The sequence below is a fragment of the Panthera tigris genome, chromosome A1 (genome assembly GCF_018350195.1).
Source record: "Panthera tigris isolate Pti1 chromosome A1, P.tigris_Pti1_mat1.1, whole genome shotgun sequence".
Taxonomy (NCBI): domain Eukaryota; kingdom Metazoa; phylum Chordata; class Mammalia; order Carnivora; family Felidae; genus Panthera; species Panthera tigris.
In genome coordinates, this window is record NC_056660.1 from 66,854,026 (window position 1) to 66,876,960 (window position 22,935).

The following is a 22,935-nucleotide window of genomic DNA, read 5'->3' on the forward strand; positions in this document are numbered from 1 at the left end:
ATAATATTCTAATTTTGTGCATTCAACAGATTTTTTTTCAATTAATTAAAACATATATTTGTCACAAAACTTAATAAACATGAAGCTGTATCTTTAAAAATTACTGATAATGGTTTCATATTGATGGGAGTAATGACATCTTTTGATATCTTTCATGAGGTGTCTATATGCAACTTGGCAAAAAGCTTAGGTTCTAGGTTAAGTTTAATACCTGGTCGGTTTATTTCCTGAGATTTGACTTCTGTCAATTTTTAGAATACAGATTCACTGTAATGAGTCAGGATGGTGGCAAGTGCTGGGGGCTCTGTTAGATGGAAATGATGGACAGAGCTTACTGGTGACTGCATTCAGATGGTAACCCAACCAGCATGTCCACATATGGTGCCATGGAGAAGGATTCCTACTCCAATCTGGCTTCATTCAGTCCTGGAAACTCATTCTTTATGTTCTACAAGCATCTGCATATGGTGTGAAAATATGCTCAATAACATGCCATTGATTTTATTCTTGAGCAAATGAAGAACCATCAACGGTAGCAAAAGAGCCAAGCTTCACAATTAGTTGTTTGCACATGTGTCCCTTACTCTTTTTTAAAAAATTAATTATTTAAATTTACATTCAAGTTAGTTAGCATATAGTGCAATAATGATTTCAGGAGTAGATTCCAGTGATTCATCCTCTATGTATAACACCCACTGCTCATCCCATGAAGGGTCTTCCTTAATGCCCCTTACCCTTTTAGCCCATCCCCCCACCCACAACCCCTCCAGCACCCTCAGTTTGTTCTCTGTATATAAGAATCTCTTATCCTTTGTCCGCCTCTTTGTTTTTATATTGTTTTTGCTTCCCTTCCCTTATGTTCATCTGTTTTGTATCTTATATTCCTCATATGAGTGATGTCATATGATATTTGTCTTTCTCTGACTAATTTCGCTTAGCATAATACCCTCTAGTTCCATCCACGTAGTTGAAAATGGCAAGATTTTCTTTTTGAATGCTGAATAGTACTCTATTGTATATATACACCACATCTTCTTTATCCATTCATCCGTCAATGGACGTTTGGGCTCTTTCCATACTTTGGCTATTATTAATAGTGCTGCTATAAACATTGGGGTGCATATGCCCCTTTGAAACAGCATACCTGTATCCCTTGGATAAATACCTAGCAGTGCAATTGCTGGGTTGTAGGGTAGTTCTATTTTTAATTTTTTGAGGAACCTCCATACTGTTTTCCAGAGTGGCTGCACCAGTTTGTATTTCCATCAGCAGTGCAAAAGAGATCATCTTTTTCTGCATCCTCGCCAACATCTGTTGTTGCTTGAGTTGTTAATGTTAGCCATTCTGACAGGTGTGAGGTGGTATTTCATTGTGGTTTTGATTTGTATTTCCCTGATGATGAGTGATGTTGAGCATCTTTTCATGTATCTGTTAGCCATCTGGATGTCTTCTTTGGAAAAGTGTCTATTCATGTCTTTTGCCCATTTCTTCACTGGATTATGTTTTTTGGATGTTGAGTTTGAAAAGTTATTTATAGATTTCGAATACTAACCCTTTATCTGATATGTCATTTGTGTGTATCTTCTCCCATTCTGTTGGTTGCCTTCAGTTTTGCTGAATGTTTCCTTTGCTGTGCAGAAGCTTTTTATTTTGATGAGGTCCCAATAGTTCATTTTTGCTTTTGTTTCTCTTGCCTCCAGTGACGTGTTGAGTAAGAAGTTACTGCGGCCAAGATCAAAGAGGTTTTTGCCTGCTTTCTCCTCGAGGGTTTTGATGGCTTCCTGTCTTACATTGAGGTCTTTCATCCATTTTGAGTTTATTTTTAAGTATGGTGTAAGAAAGTGGTCCAGGTTCATTTTTCTGCATGTCGCTGTGCAGTTTTCCCAGCACCACTTGTTGAAGAGACTGTCTTCAATCCATTGGATATTCTTTTCCGCTTTGTCAAGGATTGGTTGGCCATACATTTGTGGGTCCATTTCTGGATTCTCTATTCTGTTCCATTGATCTGAGTGTCTGTTTTTGTGCCAGTACCATACTGTCTTGATGATTACAGCTTTGTAATACATCTTGAAGTCTGGGATTGTGATGCATCCAGCTTTGGTTTTCTTTTTCAGGTTTGCTTTGGCTATTTGGGATCTTTTCTGGTTCCATACAAATTTTAGGATTGTTTGTTCTAGCTCTGTGAAGAATGCTGGTGTTATTTTGATAGGGATTTCATTGAATATGTAGATTGCTTTGGGTAGTATTGATATTTTAACAATAATATTTGTTCTTCCAATCTATGAGCATGGAATATTTTTCCTTTTTTTTTGTGTGTGTCTTCTTCAGTTTCTTTCATAAGCTTTCTATAGTTGTCAGTGTATGGATTTTTACCTGTTTGGTTAGGTTTATTCCTAGGTTATGGTTTTTGGTGCAGTTTTAAATGGGATCAATTGCTTGATTTCTGTTTCTGTTGCTACATTGTTGCTGTATAGGAATGCAGCTGATTTCTGTGCATTGATTTTATATCCTGAGACTTTGCTGAATTCATGGATCAGTTCTAGCAGTTTTTTGGTGGAGTCTTTAGGGTTTTCCATATAGAGTATCATGGTGTCTGCGAAGACTGAAAGTTTGACCCTCTCCTTGCTGACTTGGATGCCATTTTTTCCTTTGTGTTGTCTGACTTATGAGACTAGGGCTTCCAATACTGTGTTGAGTAACAGTGGTGAGAGTGGGCATCCCTGTTGTGTTCCCGGCCTTAGGAGAAAAGCTTCCCCATTGAGGATGATATTAGCAGTTGGTCTTTCATATATGGCTTTTATGATCTTGAGATATGATCCTTCTATCCCTACTTTCTTGAGGGTTTTTTTTTTTTTTAATCAAGAAAGGATGCTGTATTTTGTTAAATGCTTTCTCTGACTCTATTGAGAGGTTCATGTGGTTCTTTTTCTTTCTTTTATTGATGTGATGTATCACACTGATTGAGTTGCAGATATTGAACCAATCCTATATCCCAGGTATAAATCCCACTTGGTTGTGGTGAATAATTCTTTTAATGTATTGTTGGATCCAGTTGGTTAGTATCTTGTTGAGGAATTTTGCATCCATGTTCATTAGGGAAATTGGTCTGTAGTTCTTTTCAGTGGGGTCCTTGTCTGGTTTGGAATCACGGTAATGCTGGCTTCATAGAATGAGTTTGGAAGTTTTCCTTCCATTTCTATTTTTGGAACAGCTTCAAAAGAATAGATATTAACTCCTCTTTAAATGTTTGGTAGAATTCCCCTAGAAAGCCATCCAGCCCTGGACTCTTGTTTTTCGGGAGATTTTCGATTACTGGTTAGGGGTCTGTTCAAATTTTCTATTTCTTTCAGTTTTGGTAGTTTATATGTTTCTAGGAATTTGTCCGTTTCTTCCAGCTTGCCCAATTTATTGGCATATAATTGCTGATAATATTCTCTTATTTTTGTTTGTATTTCCACAGTGTTGGTTGTGATCTTTCCTCTTTCATTCTTGATTTTATTTATTTGGGTCCTTTCCCTTTTCTTTTTGATCAAACTGGCTAGGAGTTTATAAATTTTGTTAATTATTTCAAAGAACCAGCTCCTGGTTTCATTGATCTGTTCTTTTTGTTGTTGTTTTTGTTCTTTTTTTTTTTTTTTTTTTTTTGCTGTTCTTTTTCCAACTCTTTAACGTGAAAGGTTAGGTTATGTATCTGACACCTTTCTTCCTTCTTTAGGAAGGCCTGGATTGCTATATACTTCCCTCATATGACCACTTTTGCTGCATTCCAGAGGTTTTGGACTGTGGTGTTACCATTTTCATTGGCTTCCATGTACTTTTTAATTTCCTCTTTTACTTCTTGGTTAGCCCATTTATTCTTTAGTAGGATGTTCTTTAGTCTCCAAGTATTTATTGTCTTTCCAAATTTTTTCCTGTGGTTGATTTCGAGTTTCATAGTGTTGTGGTCTGAAAATATGCATGGTATGATCTCAATCTTTTTGTACTTCTTGAGGGCTGATTTGTGTCCCAGTATGTGATTGGCTCTGGAGAATGTTCCATGTGTACTCTAGAAGAGTGTGTATTCTGCTTTAGGATGAAATGTTCTGAATATCCATCTGGTCCAGTGTGTTGTTCAAAGCCATTGTTTCCTTGTTGATTTTCTGTTACATGATCTGTCTATTGTTGTAAGTGGGGTGTTGAAGTTCCCTACTATTGTGGTATTACTATCCATGAGTTTCTGTATGTTTGTTATTAATTGATTTATGTATTTGGGTGCTCCACGTTTGGAGCATAAATGTTTACAATTGTTAAGTCTTCTTGGTGGATAGACCCCTTAATTATGATACATTTCCCTTCTTCATCTCTTATTACAGTCTTTATTTTAAAAAATCTAGTTGTTTGATGTAAGTATGGATACTCTGGCTTTCTTTTGGTGACTATTAGCAGGATATGGTTCTCCATCCCCTTTTGTTCAATCTGAGGGTGTCCTTAGGTGTAAAATGGGTCTCTTGTAAACAGCATGTAGATGGATCTTATTTTCTTATCCATTCTGTTACCCTGTGTCTTTTGATTGGGGCATTTAGTCCATTGACATTTAGAGTGAGTACTTATACAAATTTATTGCCATAATGTTGCCTGTAGAGTTGGAGTTTCTGGTTGTGTTCTCTGGTCCTTTCTAGTCTTTATTGCTTTTGGACTTTTTTGTTTTTGTTTTTGTTTCTGTTTTTTTTAATCTTTTCTCACAGAGTCCACCTTAAAATTTCAGGGCTGGTTTAGTGGTCATGAACTCCACTAGTTTTTGTTTGTCTGGGAAACTTTTTAATCTTTCCTTCTATTTTGAGTGACAACTTTGTTGGATAAGGAATTCTTGGCTGCATATTTTTCTAATTCAGCACATTGAATATATCCTGCCTCTCCTTTCTAGCCTGCCATGTTTCTGTGGATGGGTCTGCTGCAAACATGATCTGTCTTCCCTCATAGGTTAAGGGCTTTTTTTCCCTTGCTGCTTTCATGATTCTTTCCTTGCCTGAATATTTTGTGAATTTGACTATGATAGTCCCTGCTGATGGTCAGTTTTTGTTGAGTCTAATGGGAGTTTTCTGTGCTTCCTGGATTTTGATGTCTGTGTCGTTCCTTGGTTAGGAAAGTTTTCCACTATGATTTGCTCACATAAACCTTCTACCCCTTTTTCTCTCTCTTCATCTTATGGGACCCCTATGATTCGGATGTTATTCCTTTTTAATGAGTCACTGAGTTTTCTAATTCTTAAATCGTGTGCTTTTGCCTTAGTGTCCCTCTTGTCTTCTGCTTTATCAGTTTGTCCATAACTTTGTCCTCTGTATTGCTGAATTCCTGCTCTACTTCATCCATCTTTGCCACTGTGGCACCTATTTGAGATTGTATCTCAGTTATGGCATTTTTAAATTTTGACCTGACTGGATTTTACTTCTTTTATTTCTGAAAAAAGGAATTCTATGCTTGTTTCCACCCCAGCTAGTATTTTTATTATCGTGATTCTAAATTCTGGTTCAGACATCATGCTTGTATCTGTGTTAAGTCCCTGGCTGTCATTTCTTCCTGTTCTTTCTTTTGGGGTGAATTCCTTCGTGTTGTCGTTTTGAAGGAAGGAAAATAATTAGTAAAGTAAAAAAATTAAAATTAAAAAATTGAAAACAACACACAAAAAAATCAAATAAAGGATGCTAGATCCTATGTGTGTTTTCATCTGGTTGTTTTAAGAACCTTGATAGAATAGAGAAAAAAGGGAAAGAAGAAAAAAAAAGGAAAACATTTGAAAATATAAAAAATGAATACAATAAAATAGAATGAAATGATGAAAATAAAGTAGAATTTAAAAAATTTACAAAAATACAGTAGAAAAATTAAATATTTTTTATAAAACAAAATAAAAATAGATTTATCTTTCTGTATTCAAGAATAGGAAAAGGGAAAATAAATTGGATACATGGACCAGTGAACAGAATGAAATACAATTGAAATTATATCCAGTTTCCGCTAGAAGTCAAACTACGAAGCACTTTAGAGTCCATAAACTAAGCAGGCGGAGAGACTTGTGTTCCTCTAGAGCAGTTAGCCCAGTTGGACAGGGCTTGGTGTAACACTTTGTTTTCCACTAGATGGTGCTGCTTAATTACTGGGGTGGATCGTTGTGTCGTGTGTAGACATGTATGCCTCTGGGGGAGGGTCTTACTGAGCAATGGCTGGGTGCCGGCCCACCCCCAGGAACGTTGGGGCGACTGCGCTGCTGCAGATGCCCCAAGACTGCAACTGGGTTTTGGCCCACCCCAGAAAAAACCCAGAAAAAGTTCACGTGATCGTGTAGCAGCAGGGTTTCAGGGATTATGGTAAATCACAACACGCATCTGGCACCAGGTTTCACCCTTAATGTCCTTCTTCCAACACCAGTGAACGTGGCTGTTGTCCAGGGTCTGCTGGGACCTTTGCCTGTGGCGAGGCTGCACAGCCTCTACCCAGTGTCCTCCCAGCAGGGGAACCACCTCTCCCCCTGTGGCCCAAGGACCTCTCAGACCTCATTCTCTCTCCTGGGGATTCGTCCTTCCCACCAGAGCTCTGCCAGATATTGAGCTGCAGGGTTTCAGACTCTGCACTCCCTATAGAGTCAATGTTATTTAAACCCTCTCCTTTCTCCCTTTCTTGTTCAGTCAGTTGCGGGTATTTCCACTTTTTCTCTTTCTCCTCAGCTGCTCTCAGGGGAAGTGCTTTTCCTGTACTCTCCTCCCTGTCTCTGTCCTCTCGACACAAACAAAAATAGCTCCTTACCCTCCATGGCTTCTCCCTCCCCCAGTTAACCTCTCTGCACTATGTACTTGCTGAGTTCTGTGGTTCACATTGTGCAGATTGCTGTGTTAATCCTCAATTCAGTGTTCTAGGTGTACAAGATGTTTTGGTGTCGATCTTAGCTGCATTTCAGGGACACGAGAGGCAAGAAAAAACCTTCCATGCTGCTCTGCCATCCTGGCCCCTTGTCCATTTTTAAGTTGGATGATTTGTTTTTTGGGTGTTGAGTTTTACAAGTTCTTTATATACCCTCTATTAGATATGTCATTTACAGATATCGTCTCCAATTTTGTAGGTTGCCTTTTAGTTTTGTTGATTGTTTCCTTTTGCTGTGCAGAAGCTTTTTATTTATTTTTTAATATTTTAATGCTTATTTAAAAATTTTTTAAATGTTTATTTTTGAGAGAGACAGAGCATGAGTGGGGAGGGGCAGAGAGAGAGAGGGAGACACAGAATCCGAAGCAGGCTCCAGACTCTGAGCTGTCAGTATAGAGCCTGACGCTGGGCTTGAACCCACGAACTGTGAAATCATGACCTGAGCCAAAGTCAGACGCTTAACCGACTGAGCCACCGAGGAGCCCCAATGTTTGTTTATTTTTGAGAGACACAGAGACAGAACACAAGTGGGGGAGGGGCAGAGAGAGATGGAGACAGAATCTGAAGCAGACTCTAGGCTCTGAGTTGTCAGCACAGAGCCTGATGTGGGGTCGATCTCACAAACTGTGAGGTCATGACTTGAGCCAAAATCCAGAGTCGGACGCTTAACCAACTGAGCCACCCCGGTACCCCTGAATGTTATTATGTTTGTGTCACTACATCTGATGGAGTCATGAGTTCCCTGGGTCTATTCTCATTTTGCATAATTCTTTTTACTCTCTTTTGTGTTCAACTAGATCACTTTCCGTTCTTGTCTTCTAGGTCATTAGTTCATTCCTCTGCTTCTTCCAGCCTGCTGTTCATTTCATCAAGTGTGTTTCTCATTTAATTTATTGAGCCCTTTATCTCTGCTATGTTATTCTTTATCTCTGTTGTTTCACTCATGTTCTCCACTCTTTTCCCAAGTCCAGTGATTATCCTTAAAGTCTCCCTCCACCAGGCATGTTACTTGTATCCGTTTTGCTTTAGATCTCTGGCAATGGCCTTGTCCTATTCTTTCGTTTGGGACTAATTCTTCTATCTTGTCATTGTGTCTAAGTCTCTGTGCCTGCTTCTGTGTGCTAGGAAAGGCAACTCTCTCCTGTTCTTGAGGGTGATGGCTTTATGAAGAAGAGGTCCCGTAGTGCTCTGTAGTGTCCCCTGTTCCCCAAGGCCTGGCTCTTCCAGGAGCGTCTCCAGTGTGTACTGCGTGTGCTCTGCTCTTGTGCCCCTGCTGCTTTATCCTTCAGGCTGGTCATCTCCAGAGCCTTTCTTTGCCTGTTGTGGACATTGCTTGATCTCTGGCCTGAACGTGGTGAGTTCTAACTAGTTGTGCTCTGGTCGGCTTGTGAAATGTGACGTGTTGTCGCTGCCGCTGGAACTGAGGCCTTGGAAAACTCCTGGATGGGGAGATGAGGTGTCAGAAGGGGTTTGGGCTTGTCTGGGGGAGGGTGCCAGTCACACTGGGACTGAAGTGGGCCTGACTGGGAAGGGCAGTTCTTCTGGTGCGTGGGGGGAAGGGGAGCTTGGTGTAAGCAAGTTAGGTAGTGAGCGTCCGGGCTCTGTGCTTATGCTCAGGGGCAGGGCAGGGAAATGGTGCTGACCGGTTCCTTTGTTCCCAGGGGGGGCCTATGTTTGAATGCTGTTTCTCGGGGACACACTCTGAAATGAGCAGCTAACCTCCCACTGTGTGCCCCTGGTGCTCTTCCAATTGCTGTTTCCATGCTGTATGTCCGCGGGCTGTTTGCCCAGCCTTTTCTCCAAGAGCAGTACAATGTGCTCTAAGTTCTCCCAGAGCCAATCACGCTGACCCTAAAGTTCCAGGCTGTAAGCCCCGCTGGTTGTAAGAACCTGCAAAATTCGGGTCCTCTCACTTTCCTAGCCAATTGCTATGGTGATTTATTTTCCCTGCGTGCTCCTCTGTGTGGTACTCTGTCTCTTGCCCTTCTCTATGACTCCCGCACTGTCCCCACCACAGTGGCCACAATCTGTTTTTCTCCCAAAGAGTGTCTTTGCACTTCCTGCCTCTTTTGAGGTGGCCTCTTCTCCACTCTTAGTTGTGGAGTTTGTTTTTCCTGTCTTCAGATGGATTTTGGGGGTATTGAGGATGACTTCATAGTTATGTAGTTGTATTTGTGGGATGAGGCAAGCCTAGGGTTCTCTTACTCCTGCTGTCTCCAGCATCTTTAGCTGTTTTTAAGGTACGAGTACGTTCACATTGTGGTGCAACCACACGAAATGACAGGACAGTTTGTGGCCTCAGCTGGAAAACTCCAAAGATAGTGGTTGGAGTTATCTGAAGCCTTACCTAGTCACGTGGCTTGAGGTTGATGCTGGCTGTTGGCAGTGGCCTTAGCTGGGGCTGGTGGCTAGAGCACCTGCCTGTACCTTCTGCATGTGGCCTGGGCTTCCTCACAGCGTGCTGGCTAGGTGCCAGGGCAAGTATTCTGTAACCCCAAGCCAAAGACTTTCCTACACTGGGGACCTCGTTCTTGCCCATGGTGTTTCTCCACCTTCTCTACCATCAGACGGGGAGAGGATCACTGGCAGAAGCCACAGTTCCAGGTCATCTTGTTACCCTCACCCCAAAGACCAGGAAAGGCCCAACTCCAAGAGACTTCTCAGACTCCAGAACACTCCTCCTATGTTTTTTGGTACATTGTTTCCATTATATTCATTTTCAGGACAGTTGTTTGGACCTTGCATTGACTTCTCTCTATAAACAGTTGTATGGGATGCCTAGCTTCTAGGTCCAATCTGTGACTGCTGCATTAACTCCATTTGACACAGGTGTTCTGGTATTGCTATGGATATCCAGAATTCTAAGAAAAGGAGCCGAGTAGTACTTTTTCTAGATAAAGAGCTGGTCTGGGCAAAATTGTAAAATAGATAAAGTTTGTCTTTGATGTCCTGTGTACAGATTCTTGTGTCCTCTTGCTTATCCTGGGACACTATCTCATGACACTCTCTAGGCTCACCATCTTCCACAAAAATATTCTGTGTTCAAGATTTATACCACCTCCTTGCTTCAGTGCTCTTATGCCCCCCAGTACAGTAGTATATGAGGAACAGTGGCTAATTTTAGGATATTTACATAAAACACGGATAGATTTCTATTCCTTGTGATATAAGCAAGTGCCTGTGCCACCACTTACATGTTAGGCAGTGTTGGGGGCAGGTATAGAGCTACAGGGCTCATCCTGAGTCAGGAAGGACTGAGAGTGGATCATATTTGTCATGGCTGCTGCTTTTTTTTTGAGGTCATTGGCCAGATTCCCTGGTTCCTAATATATGGGGAGAAGGAAGGGAAGAGATTGGTTGTATTTAAGATCATATCTAAAGTTAGCTTTGTAAGTTGGAAGCTGCTTGTATACAGTTGACCCTTGAACAACATGGGTTTGAACTGCATGGGTTCACTTACATGTACATTTATTTTGATAAATACAGTACAGTAGTGTAAATGTATTTTTTCTTTCCTAGGATTTAAATTTTGTTCTTTAGCTTACCTTATTGTAACAATACAACATATAATATATATACAAAATCTGTGTTAATCCACTGTTCATGTTATGGGTGAGGCTTCCGGTCAGCACTGGCTACTATTAGTTAAGTTTTTGGGGAATCAACTATATACAGATTTTCTTTTGTGTAGGGGGGTCAGTGCCCTAACCCCGACAATGTTCACGGGTCATCTGTTCTGATGATGCTAGTCATATAACTATGGGCCCACGTAGTCAGAATCTTGAAAGCAGGTATTTTTGAACCTTCCACGTCTTGAAATAGGTGCATCTCCCTTAGCTTCACCTAAGGAGTTAGAAGCAGGTTGTTAGCCTAGAAAATGGCTTAGTCCTTTGTAAAGACAACTAGTGTAAGATGCTATATATGTGGATTGCTTAAGTCCTTTGGTTATAAATTCATGAACTGTAAGTCTGGCCTCCATTTTTATTTACATACAGACTGCTTAGCCATAGCCCCTTCTTTTCTTTTTAGAAGTGCATGGTTTCAGGGGTGCCTGGCTGGCTCATTTGGTAGAGCCTCCAACTCTTGCTTTTAGGGTCATGAGTTTGAGCCCCACATTGGGTATAGAGATTACTGAAAAAAATAAAAGTGCATGGTTACAGGGGAGACTACGAAGCTCCCTGCTCTGTGGGGATTAGCACATTTACCAATCAGCTTAGATTTAGCACATTTGCATATCATATATTACTGGGCAAAACATGGTACCACTTGTATCTTGGCAACACTGGGACTTCCTCTAGGAAATACCAAGGAATCCATGAGCTTAATAGGAGATGGAGAAATGGAAATATTTACAGTAGTTCAGCAGCATTATGCGGCAGAAAAAGATACGTTACAAGCTAATTTCCAAATGATCAAAAGCTTAAAGTATTGGAAAAAAAGGAAAAAAATTGGGACAGACACCAGGTGTGGGAGATGTAGCTGGAACAGAAGTCCAGGGGCAGGAGAATGATAGGGTCCTTTGCTTTTCCAGTGGTGACAGGCACATCTGACTGGACAGAGGGGAAGTTTGGATAGGGGGAAGAAAGACATTTGATAGGTTTTTGTGTGACCTCAAATATTGAAGTGACTTCTTTAAGAGAAATAAAAACAAACCCAAGTATTTATCATGTTACAATAGAGACAGACTAAGTACATGGAACAAGGCCTATATTTATGTCTGTCTACTCCAGGGCTTAAATACAGTTGGTGAGATCTCCTGACTATTGATAGAGAAATTATAGTGCAGGATTTAGAATTTCATAGTCTGACAAACTGAAATTCTCTCTTTGTATTTTACTGTTGACACTATCTCTTTTCCAAGTGAAAAATTCAACACCTATGTATAGAGCACATTGATATATAGCTTCAGTTAGTGTGCAGGCCATGTTATGTCCATGTTATGGACTTCCTAGAGGAAGTCCCAGTGTACAGAATTACCTCTACACTATTTAAATCAGCCTAAAATGTAATGGTTAAGCTTGCCCTCAGTCTAATGTTGGAATGCAGTCTACTGTAGGAAGTAGTTACATGCATGGAGTTTGACTTTAATAATATCAGAAATAGCTCACTGTTTTCTTACATGATGACGCTATATTATAAGAGTTCTTGGATAAGGTCGTTGTCTTAAGAATGAGTATGTAGAAAACAAGGTGGTAGAAAATTTATGATTTCCATTGTCTTTATTAGGACAGCCTCAAAGCAGGGAAACATTCCCCCTTACATGTGATTATGAGAAATTTCAAATACAGAGAGAAGTAGAAAGAATTTTACAGTAAGCACTCATGTCCTCACTATCTAGATTCTGAAGTTAATATTTTATTATGTTTTGTCATATTTAATCTGCCTATCCCTCTATTTTTCTGTCAGTTCATCTTTTTTAGATGCATTTCCAAACAATGTAGACTTTAGTTTACTTTTCCCCAAATACTTCAACTGGCATATCATTAACTAGAATTTGTTTACTGTTTTCCTTTTTATTCCTTATTGAGGGAGAGTAGTTTTAGATACAATGAAATGCACAAATCTTAGGGATACCAATCCTGAGTTCTGATACCCATGTCATCTATTAAAAAGAAAATTATTTGTGACACTTGTTAAAGACCTTAAGGAAGGCTTTATTCTTGTGAAGGGGAGTGGCTAATCACCATAGGTGTAGGGACCACTACTGCAGTGTGGGGTCTTGCAGTGAGTGGGAGACTGGGTTCAACTCTGACACCAACAAGGACAAGTGGGGATTTATAACCAAGGAGCATCGTGGGGGTCACTGGATGGAAAATTACCAAGAGGAAACATCATGGAAAGGGGGGATTCTTGCTAGATGGACTCAACTGGATTCTTGCTGATGGCAGGCCAGGGTAGGGAATGAGAAAATTGATCAGATACAAATTCAGATTTGGTCAGATACCAAAATTAGGGAGATGTTAGCTAAACTGACTTAGCAGGATTTTTGCTCAAACTGGATTCTATAACAACCAAGAGGAAAACCCAAGATCAGGCCCTTAGAAAGAGGTCTCAGAGGAGCCTGACTAAAATTTTGGTTAAAGAGAGTGTCAAACGCAAACTCCTATCAAGATGCAGAACATTATATTTTCCTCTTGTCCCTTACCAATCAGTCCCGATCCACTGCTCAGGCAGCCCTTGTCCTGATTTTCCTCATTTAGTTTTTTCAATTCTAGATCTTCATATTAATAGAACCATATCATATGTCCTCTTTTTTTTAATGTTTATTTTTGAGAGAGTGTGCATGAGCGCAAGCGGGCAGAGAGGGAGACACAGAATCTGAAGCAGGCTCCAGGCTCTGAGCTGTCAGCACAGAGCCTGACGCCGGGCTCGAACTCACGGACCGCGAGATCATGACCTGAGTAGAAGTCGGATGCTTAACCCACTGAGCCACCTAGGTGCCTCTCTTTAACTTCTAATACTGATAGTTTTGTAATTCTTTTTTTCCTTCTTAATATAGCTTGAGTTTGGCCAAATTTATTGGTCTTTTAAAGGCAACAACTTTAGGGATTTATTAATGTTTTCTATGATTTTCCTTTATTTCATTGATTTCTTCTTTGTTTCCTTCCTTTGACTTATTTTGGGTTTACTTTGTGCTTTTCTGGCTTTTTGTGGTTGAATTGCCACTGATTTTAGGTCTCTCTCTCTTTCTTTTTTCCTTCAGTATAAGCATTTAAATTTTTAATGTTTTTATTTATTTTTGAGACAGAGAGACAGCGCATGAGTAGGGGAGGAGCAGAAAGAGAGGGAGACACAGAATCCAAAGCAGGCTCCAGGCTCTGAGCTGTCAGCACAGAGTCTGATGCGGGGCTCAAACTCACGGACTGTGAGATCATGGCCTGAGCCAAAGTCAGATGCCCAACCGACTGAGCCACCCAGGCGCCCTTCAATATAAGCATTTAAAGCTGTACGTCTCATATTTTGTTTTCATTATCATTTGGTTTGAAATGTATTCTAATTCCCTTCTTTTTTGACACATGGATTATTTGGATTTTTTTTAAATTTTGAAATGTTTGGTGGTATCTTATTAATTTTATGTGGTCACTGTACATACTTCATGTGATTTCCTTCCTTTTAAATTTATGTATACCTGTCTTTTAGTCCAGTATGGTGTCTGTTTTTGCTGACTGTTCTGTGTGAACTTGAAAATAATGTGTATCTGCAGTTGTTGCATGTAATGTTTGTTAGTTTTCCCATCAATTGCTGAGAGAGGAGAGTTTCAAGATCTTTAATTACCTGTTGTGAAGGTTGCAAACTTTCTTATCTCTCCCTTTAATATTGTCCATTTTTCCTTTAAGCACTTTGAAGGTCTGCTATTAGCAACGCATGTATCTGTGACTGCTAAATTCTGCTCGTGAACACCGCTTCCTGTCTCATATCCCCTCCTACCAAGTCCAGAAAGGAGTATTTCAGTATTCTCAAAAAACTCTGAGGAAGAATTATTGTTTACCCCAGATTTTTATATATAGCAAACTATCAATTAGGGTAGTTTTTTGTAATTATTTGGAAATTTTCCTTTTCAGTTCCATATCTTTGTGGAAAGCCTGTGGCTTTATTTCTCTGTGAAAATTGTTCTGTTTAGTTTTTCTTTTAGGATCAGTTTGTGTTACTCATTTGAGTTTTCAGATTTAGCAAAGTAGTCTCATTATTTTAATTTCTTCTATCTTATTTGTCACTTATTTCTTATTTTTGGTTTTGATCCTGCTTTCTTTTCCTGATTAGGTTAGAGATATGTATTGATTTTTGCCAAGAACTAAGGCTTTTGACTTACCAGTTCTATTCTTTTTCTTCTTCATCCCTCCTTTGGTTGTGGTTTCTCTAGCTTTCTCCTTGGTGAGTTCATCCTCGAGGGGTTCCTAGGAAAATTTATTTTCTCATTTCTTTTACGTTTGTATCTTTATTCTTAAAAGGATGGTTTGGTTAGATAAGAAAATCCTTTGCTCACACTTTTTCTGTATCTTGAAGTTATTGTTCCATTGTCCCCTGGCACAGAATATTGCTCTGGAAAATCTGGGGCCAGGTTCAAAGAGCCCTCATCTTTCAAATGCATAATTAGACTAGCCAGCATAGGTCTTCCTCTTTACTGTTACCATCCAGTTTGCCCTGACACCTAGTGTGCCCTTTCCTGAAATAACAAATGAATTTACAGATTGAAAATGTCTTAAATTTAATCTGGGGGCGCCTGGGTGGTTCAGTTGGTTAGGCGACCGACTTCAGCTCAGGTCATGATCTCACAGTTTGTGAGTTTGAGCCCTGCGTTGGGCTCTGTGCTGACAGCTCAGAGCCTGGAGCCTGCTTCGGATTCTGTGTCTCCCCCTCTCTCTATCCCTCCCCTGCTCACACTCTGTGTCTCTCTGTCTCTCAATAATAAATAAACTTTAAAAAAATTTTAAAAATATTTGAATTGTTTTGTTCTACTGGTTTGGTTTTCTCCTTCCGAGATCTAATTATGTGTAGGTTGTATTCCCTTTGCTTGTCAGGTATAGCTGCTGTTTTTTCTCGAGTCTTCTTAAACTCTTTATTTCCATTTCATTTTGTTAGATCCTTTTTTTTTTCCATATGATGCTGCTTCCGGTGCTCCTTCTCATTTCATCTGTAATTCTATGATAGTTGTGATCTTCTTGAGTATTGACTACTCACGTTTTTGTCTCCTCTTTGTCTCACTCTCTCTTTGCTGAGTTCTTATTCTGCTTTGTGATTACCCTTACAAGAGGTGATTGGATAAGTTCTAAAAATTCATGGCATGTTTGCTCAGAATTCTCATGTGTTCGGCTACTGTTCTGATGTGTGTTCATCAGGGTAAGTCTTGGTGCTCTTTTCCTGTCTCTATTTAAAAGCTGTCCTTGAATTGATGCTATACCATTTTCTTAAAAATCTATTTTGAGAGAGAGAGCGCATGAGCAGGGGAGGGGCAGAGAGAGAGAGGATCCCAAGCAGGCTCCAAGCTATCAGCATGGAGCCCAACATGGGCCTCGAACCTAGGAAGTGTGAGACCATGACCTGAGCTGAAACCAAGAGTCAGGCACTTAACTGACTGAGCCACCCAGGCGCCCCGATGCTGTACCATTAAAATGAATTATCCTGCCCTAGCTATTTGTGGGCAAGTCCTTTGGTGTGTGTGTGTGTGTGTATAAGGGAGTGCTGGGGATAGGGCAGCCTTCTGTACTTAGCAGTTGCAGTCCTCTCTGCTTCACTGTTTCCACAGACATTCTGCCTCCTGCTAAAATGGCCTTTCTACATAGCTCTGCCCTCTCTGCTTCTCTGAACCAAACCGTGTCCAGGTCATCAGCTGCCAGCCCTGCTGCCCCTCTGCCCACTTCCTTTGCTACCAAAGGGGTATATCTTTTACACTTGAGGGTGAGCCCTCACCTTCAGAGAGCACATAGTTGCTGGGGTTTTCTGAGATGTGCTGCTCAGGGCTATTTTCTCTTCTCGTATTCTCTTTTTTCTCTCTGTCTTTTCCTGAGTAAGGTCTTTGCTTTATCTCCACTCTGTCTGGCTTTGGGTTTCATGGTTCTCATAATATGCAAAGGATATAGGTTGTCACTTTAGGGTGAGCCCATACTCCTAGAAAGTTTTTGTTTTTGTTTTTGGGCTTTCTCACTATTGCTTCCCCCTCTCATCTTGGATTCATGGCTGATATTAGCTAATTTTAGCAGGCCTTGTACACTTTGTTTTGCATGATATCCTGGAGGAGATGGTTGGTGTCCATGGACATATTTATATTGGGGTCTGATGTTCTTTTTTAGAGGCTCTCTAGGTCCCTGTACTGAGAATAGACTTTTAGGGGGATAAGGGTAGAAGCCGGAAACAGCTGTTCAGGTGTATTAATGGTGGACTGCATATGTCACATTGGTCATTGGAGAAATGGTGAGAAGCAGGTAAATTCTGGACATAGTTTTTGGGATTTGCTAGTGGACTGAAGGACTGGAAGAGGCAGTCTTTTGCAGCTGTGCACATCTGTCTTTGAAATGCTGCTTCTGCACTGGGGAGCTTAAAGCAGGCTTTAAGTGGGTGGGACTGTTCGCAGGGAGACTTCCCCTGTGGCGCTTGCCATCTGGCCCAGTCGCCAAAATGAACAGGAAATTAATCATTTTACTTATTGGGTGGAGTTCTTGTCCTTGTTTAGTCCAGGTCTGTTGTAGAGATCTGGAGTATCTGTGGGCTTGGTTCTGCCACTCTTCCTGGTTCCCACAGCCACATCGGGGGCCGCGCCACGTGCGCATCTTCTGTTCGGTTCAGAGGCTGATTCTTGGGCCCTGGTGGGGCGAATGCAGCAGTGGCGGCTGCACACTCACAGGGAGAGCCCGCCCAGACATCCCTCAGTTCTCTCCCGAGCTGTCCTGGTGGTTATGTAAGCTGCCCCTGCTTGCTGAATGCTGAAGTGAGGATCCTTGGCCAAACACAATGGCTCCCACATCTGCGAGGGCCTCTGCTTGCACTGGGGTTCTCTACACGTAGGAATCAAATGGGATCATGGTAATAATGAATAAACCTTTCTTTCAGAAATTTCTGAAAATTTCTGGTCTGCTGCTGTTTTTGGTGCTGCCATGATTCTATTATTTTTGTGTGTGTCATTTCTGTGGGAGAGTGGGATGGAAGGGATGTGCCCACCTCTGTCTGCCAGCTTGGTCTAGTTTGCTTTGTTCCCTAGGAATCGACTGGGGAGACTGGCAGAAAAAGGATTTGGGAAGATTTTTTAGATTCAGAGGATAGAAAATGAGTTGGCTGATATGTAATAGACGGTTTATTCAGGGCCTGAATATTTCTGGTTTATTCTGCTTTTCACGGATGCTTAATGACAGTATGGGATAAACATAATTGGGTGTTACTTATTTTTATTTTTTTGAAGATTCCTCCTTAGAGTGTGGAATCGGAGTAAATATAATGTCCATGGGAAGTTTTAACATCACCTATAGTAAGTTTCTAATTAAATTACCTACCTGTAATCATGTGAATGTAGGAAACAACCTATATAATTTTATATTTTTTCTGTATGGGGAAAAATGTGCCTACTTTAAGTTTTAACAAAAGATAGAAGACTGCTTCGAAGGAGACAGTCTGAACATTTAAGAATTAAAACATGTTTAAAATGTAGAGTTTGCATTAATAGCAAAATGGCATATATTGAAACATTTTGTATTAAATTCCTTCAAAGTACATTTCCTTACTAGATTGTGGCATCAAGTGCTATGGGTATTAATTTTAAAGTTAATCCTCACTACTATTTATGATGGTTTTGTGTACTAAATTGGAAAGGTATTTTATGTTGTCATTGTGGATTGGGTGACTGTAGTAATGTTTCGTATTAATACGCAATACTAATGCACTGAGGTAGGAATTAGGATAAAAATTTAAACATACCCCCCGACGGGCCAAAGGTAGCATGGGTGCATTTTCTATGGAGTGCAGGCTTATGACAGTAACTGTCCCTTATGCAGGGGATACCTTCCAAGTCCCCCAGTGTATGCCCAAAACTGCAGATGGTACTGAACCCTATATATACTGTTTTTTCCTATACATACATATCCATGATCAAGTTTCACTTATTAGGCACAGTGATAATAAACAATAATACAACAGTATTAATGAATAATAAAACGGAATAATTATAACAAAATACTGTCATAAAAGTTATGTAAATGTGGTCTCTCGAAATACCTCATTGTCCTGTACTCACCCTTGTTCCTGTGATGATATGAGATGATGAAATGCCTGCAGGATGAGTCAAAGTGAGGTGAATGACACAGGCATTGTTGTGACAGGGCATTAGGCTGCTCTTGACCTTCCAGCACTATGTCAGAAGGAAGGATGATCGGCCTTCCTACTCCCTTCCAGGATCAGCTGTTGCCAAGACCAATGCTCAGGCATGTCATCAAGAGAGAGGTCTTTTCCCACAGTGCATTGCACTTCCATAAAAACTAGAATTTGCATTCAGCAGTCCATTATTTGAGATGTCTGTCCAGGGAGAACAATAAGGAAGACTTGTATTGGAGCTTCTCAAGGCCGCTCCTAGATTTGATGATTGGGTAGAAGGACACATGAGACTCAGCATACAGTTGTACTCAGGCTAAGATTTAACCTAGTGAAAGGATACAAAGTAGTATCAGCAAAGAGAAAAGGCATATGGTGCAAATTCCAGAGGAAACCAGGTAGAGGATTCCAAGAGTCTTTCTCTGTGAAATTGTAGGACAAGCTAATTCCTCAAGATGTGTGAAGTGTTGCCTACTGGGGAAGTTTGGTAGAGAGCCACCACCCAGGGTGTTTATTTGAGGCTGGTCAGGTAGGCACCTTCTGCCCAGCCCCTACCCAAATTCCAGACTCCCAGAAGGAAAAAAGATGTTTAGCATAAACCACATTGTTTGTACAGACATTTAGGCACGGTGAGCCATTCTTACCAGGGAGTGGTGGGAACACTCCTGCAGCCCGTCTTTCGAGAGGTCAGCCAGGACCAGCCTTACCAGCAGGCCCTTCTAAGGATAGCAGTTTCAAGCTGGCTATGTTGGCTCTTTTCTGGGTGACTTAGATATCCAGATGCCTTGTGTTCTAGATATTAAAGTATTTGAAAATGAGATAAAAGACATAATGTGGATTGTTATCAGACTTCCCATACTGGGACAGTCAGTGTGTGTTGTTTTGCTTTGATTCATACTTTAAAAAACATCAGGTTTGTAACAGCTCCTGTTGAAACCCCTGGGTGACACAGACATTCTGGTTGCTGATGGTTCCTCTTGGGCTCCCTTTATAAGCCTCTGATTCTTCTGAACTGTGGACCCATAGCTGACTGTGCAGATTTTCTTTGCCATGGTCTTATTTTCCTTTGTAGCAATCACTTCAATCTTAGTGATGGTTAAGACTGCTTTGTATAAAGTATGGGTATTAAAATACCTCAAAGATGTGGTGAAGGTAATGTGGGAGGGTGGGCAAGTAAACAAATAGCAGTGATTGAGTGGGAGTAAAAAGCTACCTAAATTCAGCCTTAATTATGCTATGCCTTTCATAAGTTTGCTAACAAAATCATTACTATAACTTCTTAGGCTCTTAAGCAGTAATTGCACGAGAGTAAAGGGTTGGGATAGTGACTTTAGTATCAATCTTACCGGATAAGTAGAGGTTACAAATTGCATTACCTTTAACAGCATTATCTTAAACATAATTTGACAGCTATTCAGGATTATGAAACTGCTCAGGAACACAATGAAAATGATCAGCAGATTCGGGAAGGTCTAGAGAAGGCACAGAGGCTACTGAAACAGTCACAGAAACGAGATTATTATAAAATTTTGGGAGTAAAAAGGTGAGTTATTAATTTAAAATTTACATTAATCAACTGTTTTAAAGCTTATCATTGCTCTTCCTTTTTTCTCTGATTCATTGCTTTCTTTATGTAATTTCCGTCATGGATTAAACCTAACCATCTTTAACATAGTGAAGCTATTTGGTTACAGGCAGATTTCTTTGATAGCAACTAGTACTGCAGTGATAGGGAATTAGTAGTTGGTGACAAAGGTAGGACACTGTAGCATGAATAGATCCTACCCTAGATTATTTAGGAAGGGTAAGGAGGTAGGAGTGAGCTTGCTTTTGTGAGGACAGGAGGGAGAGAGGGGGAAAGAAAACTCTAGGCCTAAAAATAAAGTGGCACTTTTGAGAATTAACTTATACACACGGAGATCTACAAAAGCTGGGTAATGTCAGACCCACTTTCCCTGAAGAAGGAACCATCAATCTTTTATCAAAAGTTGAACCTTTGTTAAGTAAGCTAACCAGATGCAAAATAGAAAGTGGGTGTCAGACTCAGAGTATCTCTTTTAATGCCAAGATTTGTATCATGGTAGGCTGGAAATTCAGAAAGCTTAAAAACACATCTGTGTGATTTTTTTTTTTTTTTAAAGGGAACATTGCAAAGATCAAAAGTAATTTCTCCCCAGTGAGATTCTGATCTTAGGGAACAAGTATCTGAGGAAGCCTGACCAGCTTTAATGATCATCCAGTCTGGATATTTAATGTTCAGCCTGTGACACCATGGGCACGATTAGAAGAACCAGGTTGCTAACTTGCCGGTGGGGTCATAACTGTCTTTTAGTTTTTTGTGGCTGTGTGTTGGGCACTGCTTAACTAATGATTATTTATTTTAATACTTCTCAGAAACGCCAAAAAGCAAGAAATCATTAAAGCATACCGAAAATTAGCATTGCAGTGGCACCCGGATAACTTCCAGAATGAAGAAGAAAAGAAAAAAGCTGAGAAAAAGTTCATTGACATAGCGGCTGCTAAAGAGGTCCTCTCTGACCCAGGTATTGTTTGTCCTTAGCATTTTCTGTTCTTCTGAAATGGCTGAGTCTGCGATGCGCAGACTTCTAGCTCCGTTCCTTTGCTGACTTGGAGACAGGGTCACACAGGGGGGACAGGCGGGCTGCTCAGGGCCACCCCGTAGGAGCTGGGGACCACTGGGTCCCCCGCCTTGCAGTTTCAGAAGTCCAGATGTCATGCCTGGCCCCGTCAGACTCAGGGCCCTTCTGTCTGGCTCAGTGGAAAGACCAACAAGCTTGCTGGAATCAGAAGGCCTGATTTGACTCTTAGCTCTACTGCCAAAGTTCTTAGAGCTTTTTGAGCCTCAGATTTTACACCAGTGAGGGGGATGTCTTAGGTTCCTTCCACCTTCCCGGATCACTGATGAATTCTTTATACCAAACTTCTTGGAGCTCAATTAGGAAACCAGAATGCCTTTGGGGGGGGGGGGGGGCGGGCAGTGAGGGTGGGAGGTGTATACCTAGCCCAGGAAACTTGTCCTGAATCAAATGTTCATTAGATTTACTGGTTGCTGGAATGTTTTTATCATATGCTAAAATGGCCTGGAAAACGAGAGAGAAAATGAAGAAATTAGGTAATACTGAACAATGCTTAGACATTTCTAGAGGGAATTTAATGTTAAGCTAATACCTATTGCTTTTTTGTGCCTTTCCATGTCAGTAGGAGTAGAAGCTATGACTTGAGCTAGACAAATTCATCAAAAATAGAAGGGACTCAAGATTTATGCCCATTTGGCAAATTTTTTTTTTTTTAATTTTTAAAGTGTATTTATTTTGGAGAGAGAGAGAGAGAGAGAGAATCCAAGCAGGCCCCACACTGTCAGCACAGAACCTGACATGGGGCTCGAACCTACATGACCTGGGCTGAAGTTGGACGCTTAACCAACCGACTAAGCCAACCAGGTGCCCTCCTTGGCAAATCTTTTTTGAACATCTGTTCCTGCTATGGAATCGAAGCTGTATGGCCCTCTATTTGCATTTATAATCCTGTAAGGGAGGTGGAAATGGAGTTAATGAGCACAGCAGGATAGTCTATCTTTTCACTCAGCAAACGAGTGCCAGCAACATTCTCAAATCGTCTGTCTTCAGCTGGCACAGTGGACAGGTGGGGGGGCCACAATGGACTGGGAGCTGGGAATCTTCGGCGGGGGTGGGGGTGGTGGGCATGTGGGGAGACGACCCTGGAGCTGAGCTCTAAGGATGGCAGGGAGCCAACCAATGGAGTTGGGGCCGATAGTCACAAAGTACCTACAAATGCAGTTCTTTTCTTGATGCTTAGGAGTTCTTTTGGTTCTGTTCCTTTTTCTTAGCCCCTGTTCTTATTTTAGGGATGAATAGTTTTTTCTAGTCTGAGTGTAGTCACTTGCTCTCCTGCCACCTGCAGGATTCCTTTCTCTGTTTGCCTGCATTAGTCTCTGTCTCGTCAGAGACGCTCCTCGGTACTGAGAGGTACAGCAGTGAGGGCAGCCTCCTGTGCTGCACAGCAGGGAACTTTAAGTCCAAACGGAACTAAGAGTGAGGCCTGGAAAGCTGTTGAGGCTGTGTTACTGGGGTGAGGACGGTGACGTGGCTCTTTGATCATAGGCGTGTGACTTTTGGAGGTCTCTTTCTTTGCAATTATTTTTTTCCAGAGAATTTCCTTGGGTAGCTTCTTGTGAGGAGAGAACATTCAGGGGGCCTGAATTTCAAG

The 22,935-nt window shown here is 41.0% G+C and overlaps 1 protein-coding gene across 1 annotated transcript in view; it reads left to right on the top strand.

Annotated features, from left to right (window-relative positions):
* The window catches only part of DNAJC3 (DnaJ heat shock protein family (Hsp40) member C3), an 88,663-nt gene that overhangs the window by 62,521 nt on the left and 3,207 nt on the right, over nucleotides 1–22,935 (top strand). The window contains exons 10-11 of the mRNA XM_042979413.1: nucleotides 20,098–20,230; nucleotides 21,082–21,230. Coding sequence (XP_042835347.1) covers nucleotides 20,098–20,230; nucleotides 21,082–21,230 — 282 coding nt within the window. The remainder of the gene's footprint in view (nucleotides 1–20,097; nucleotides 20,231–21,081; nucleotides 21,231–22,935) is intronic.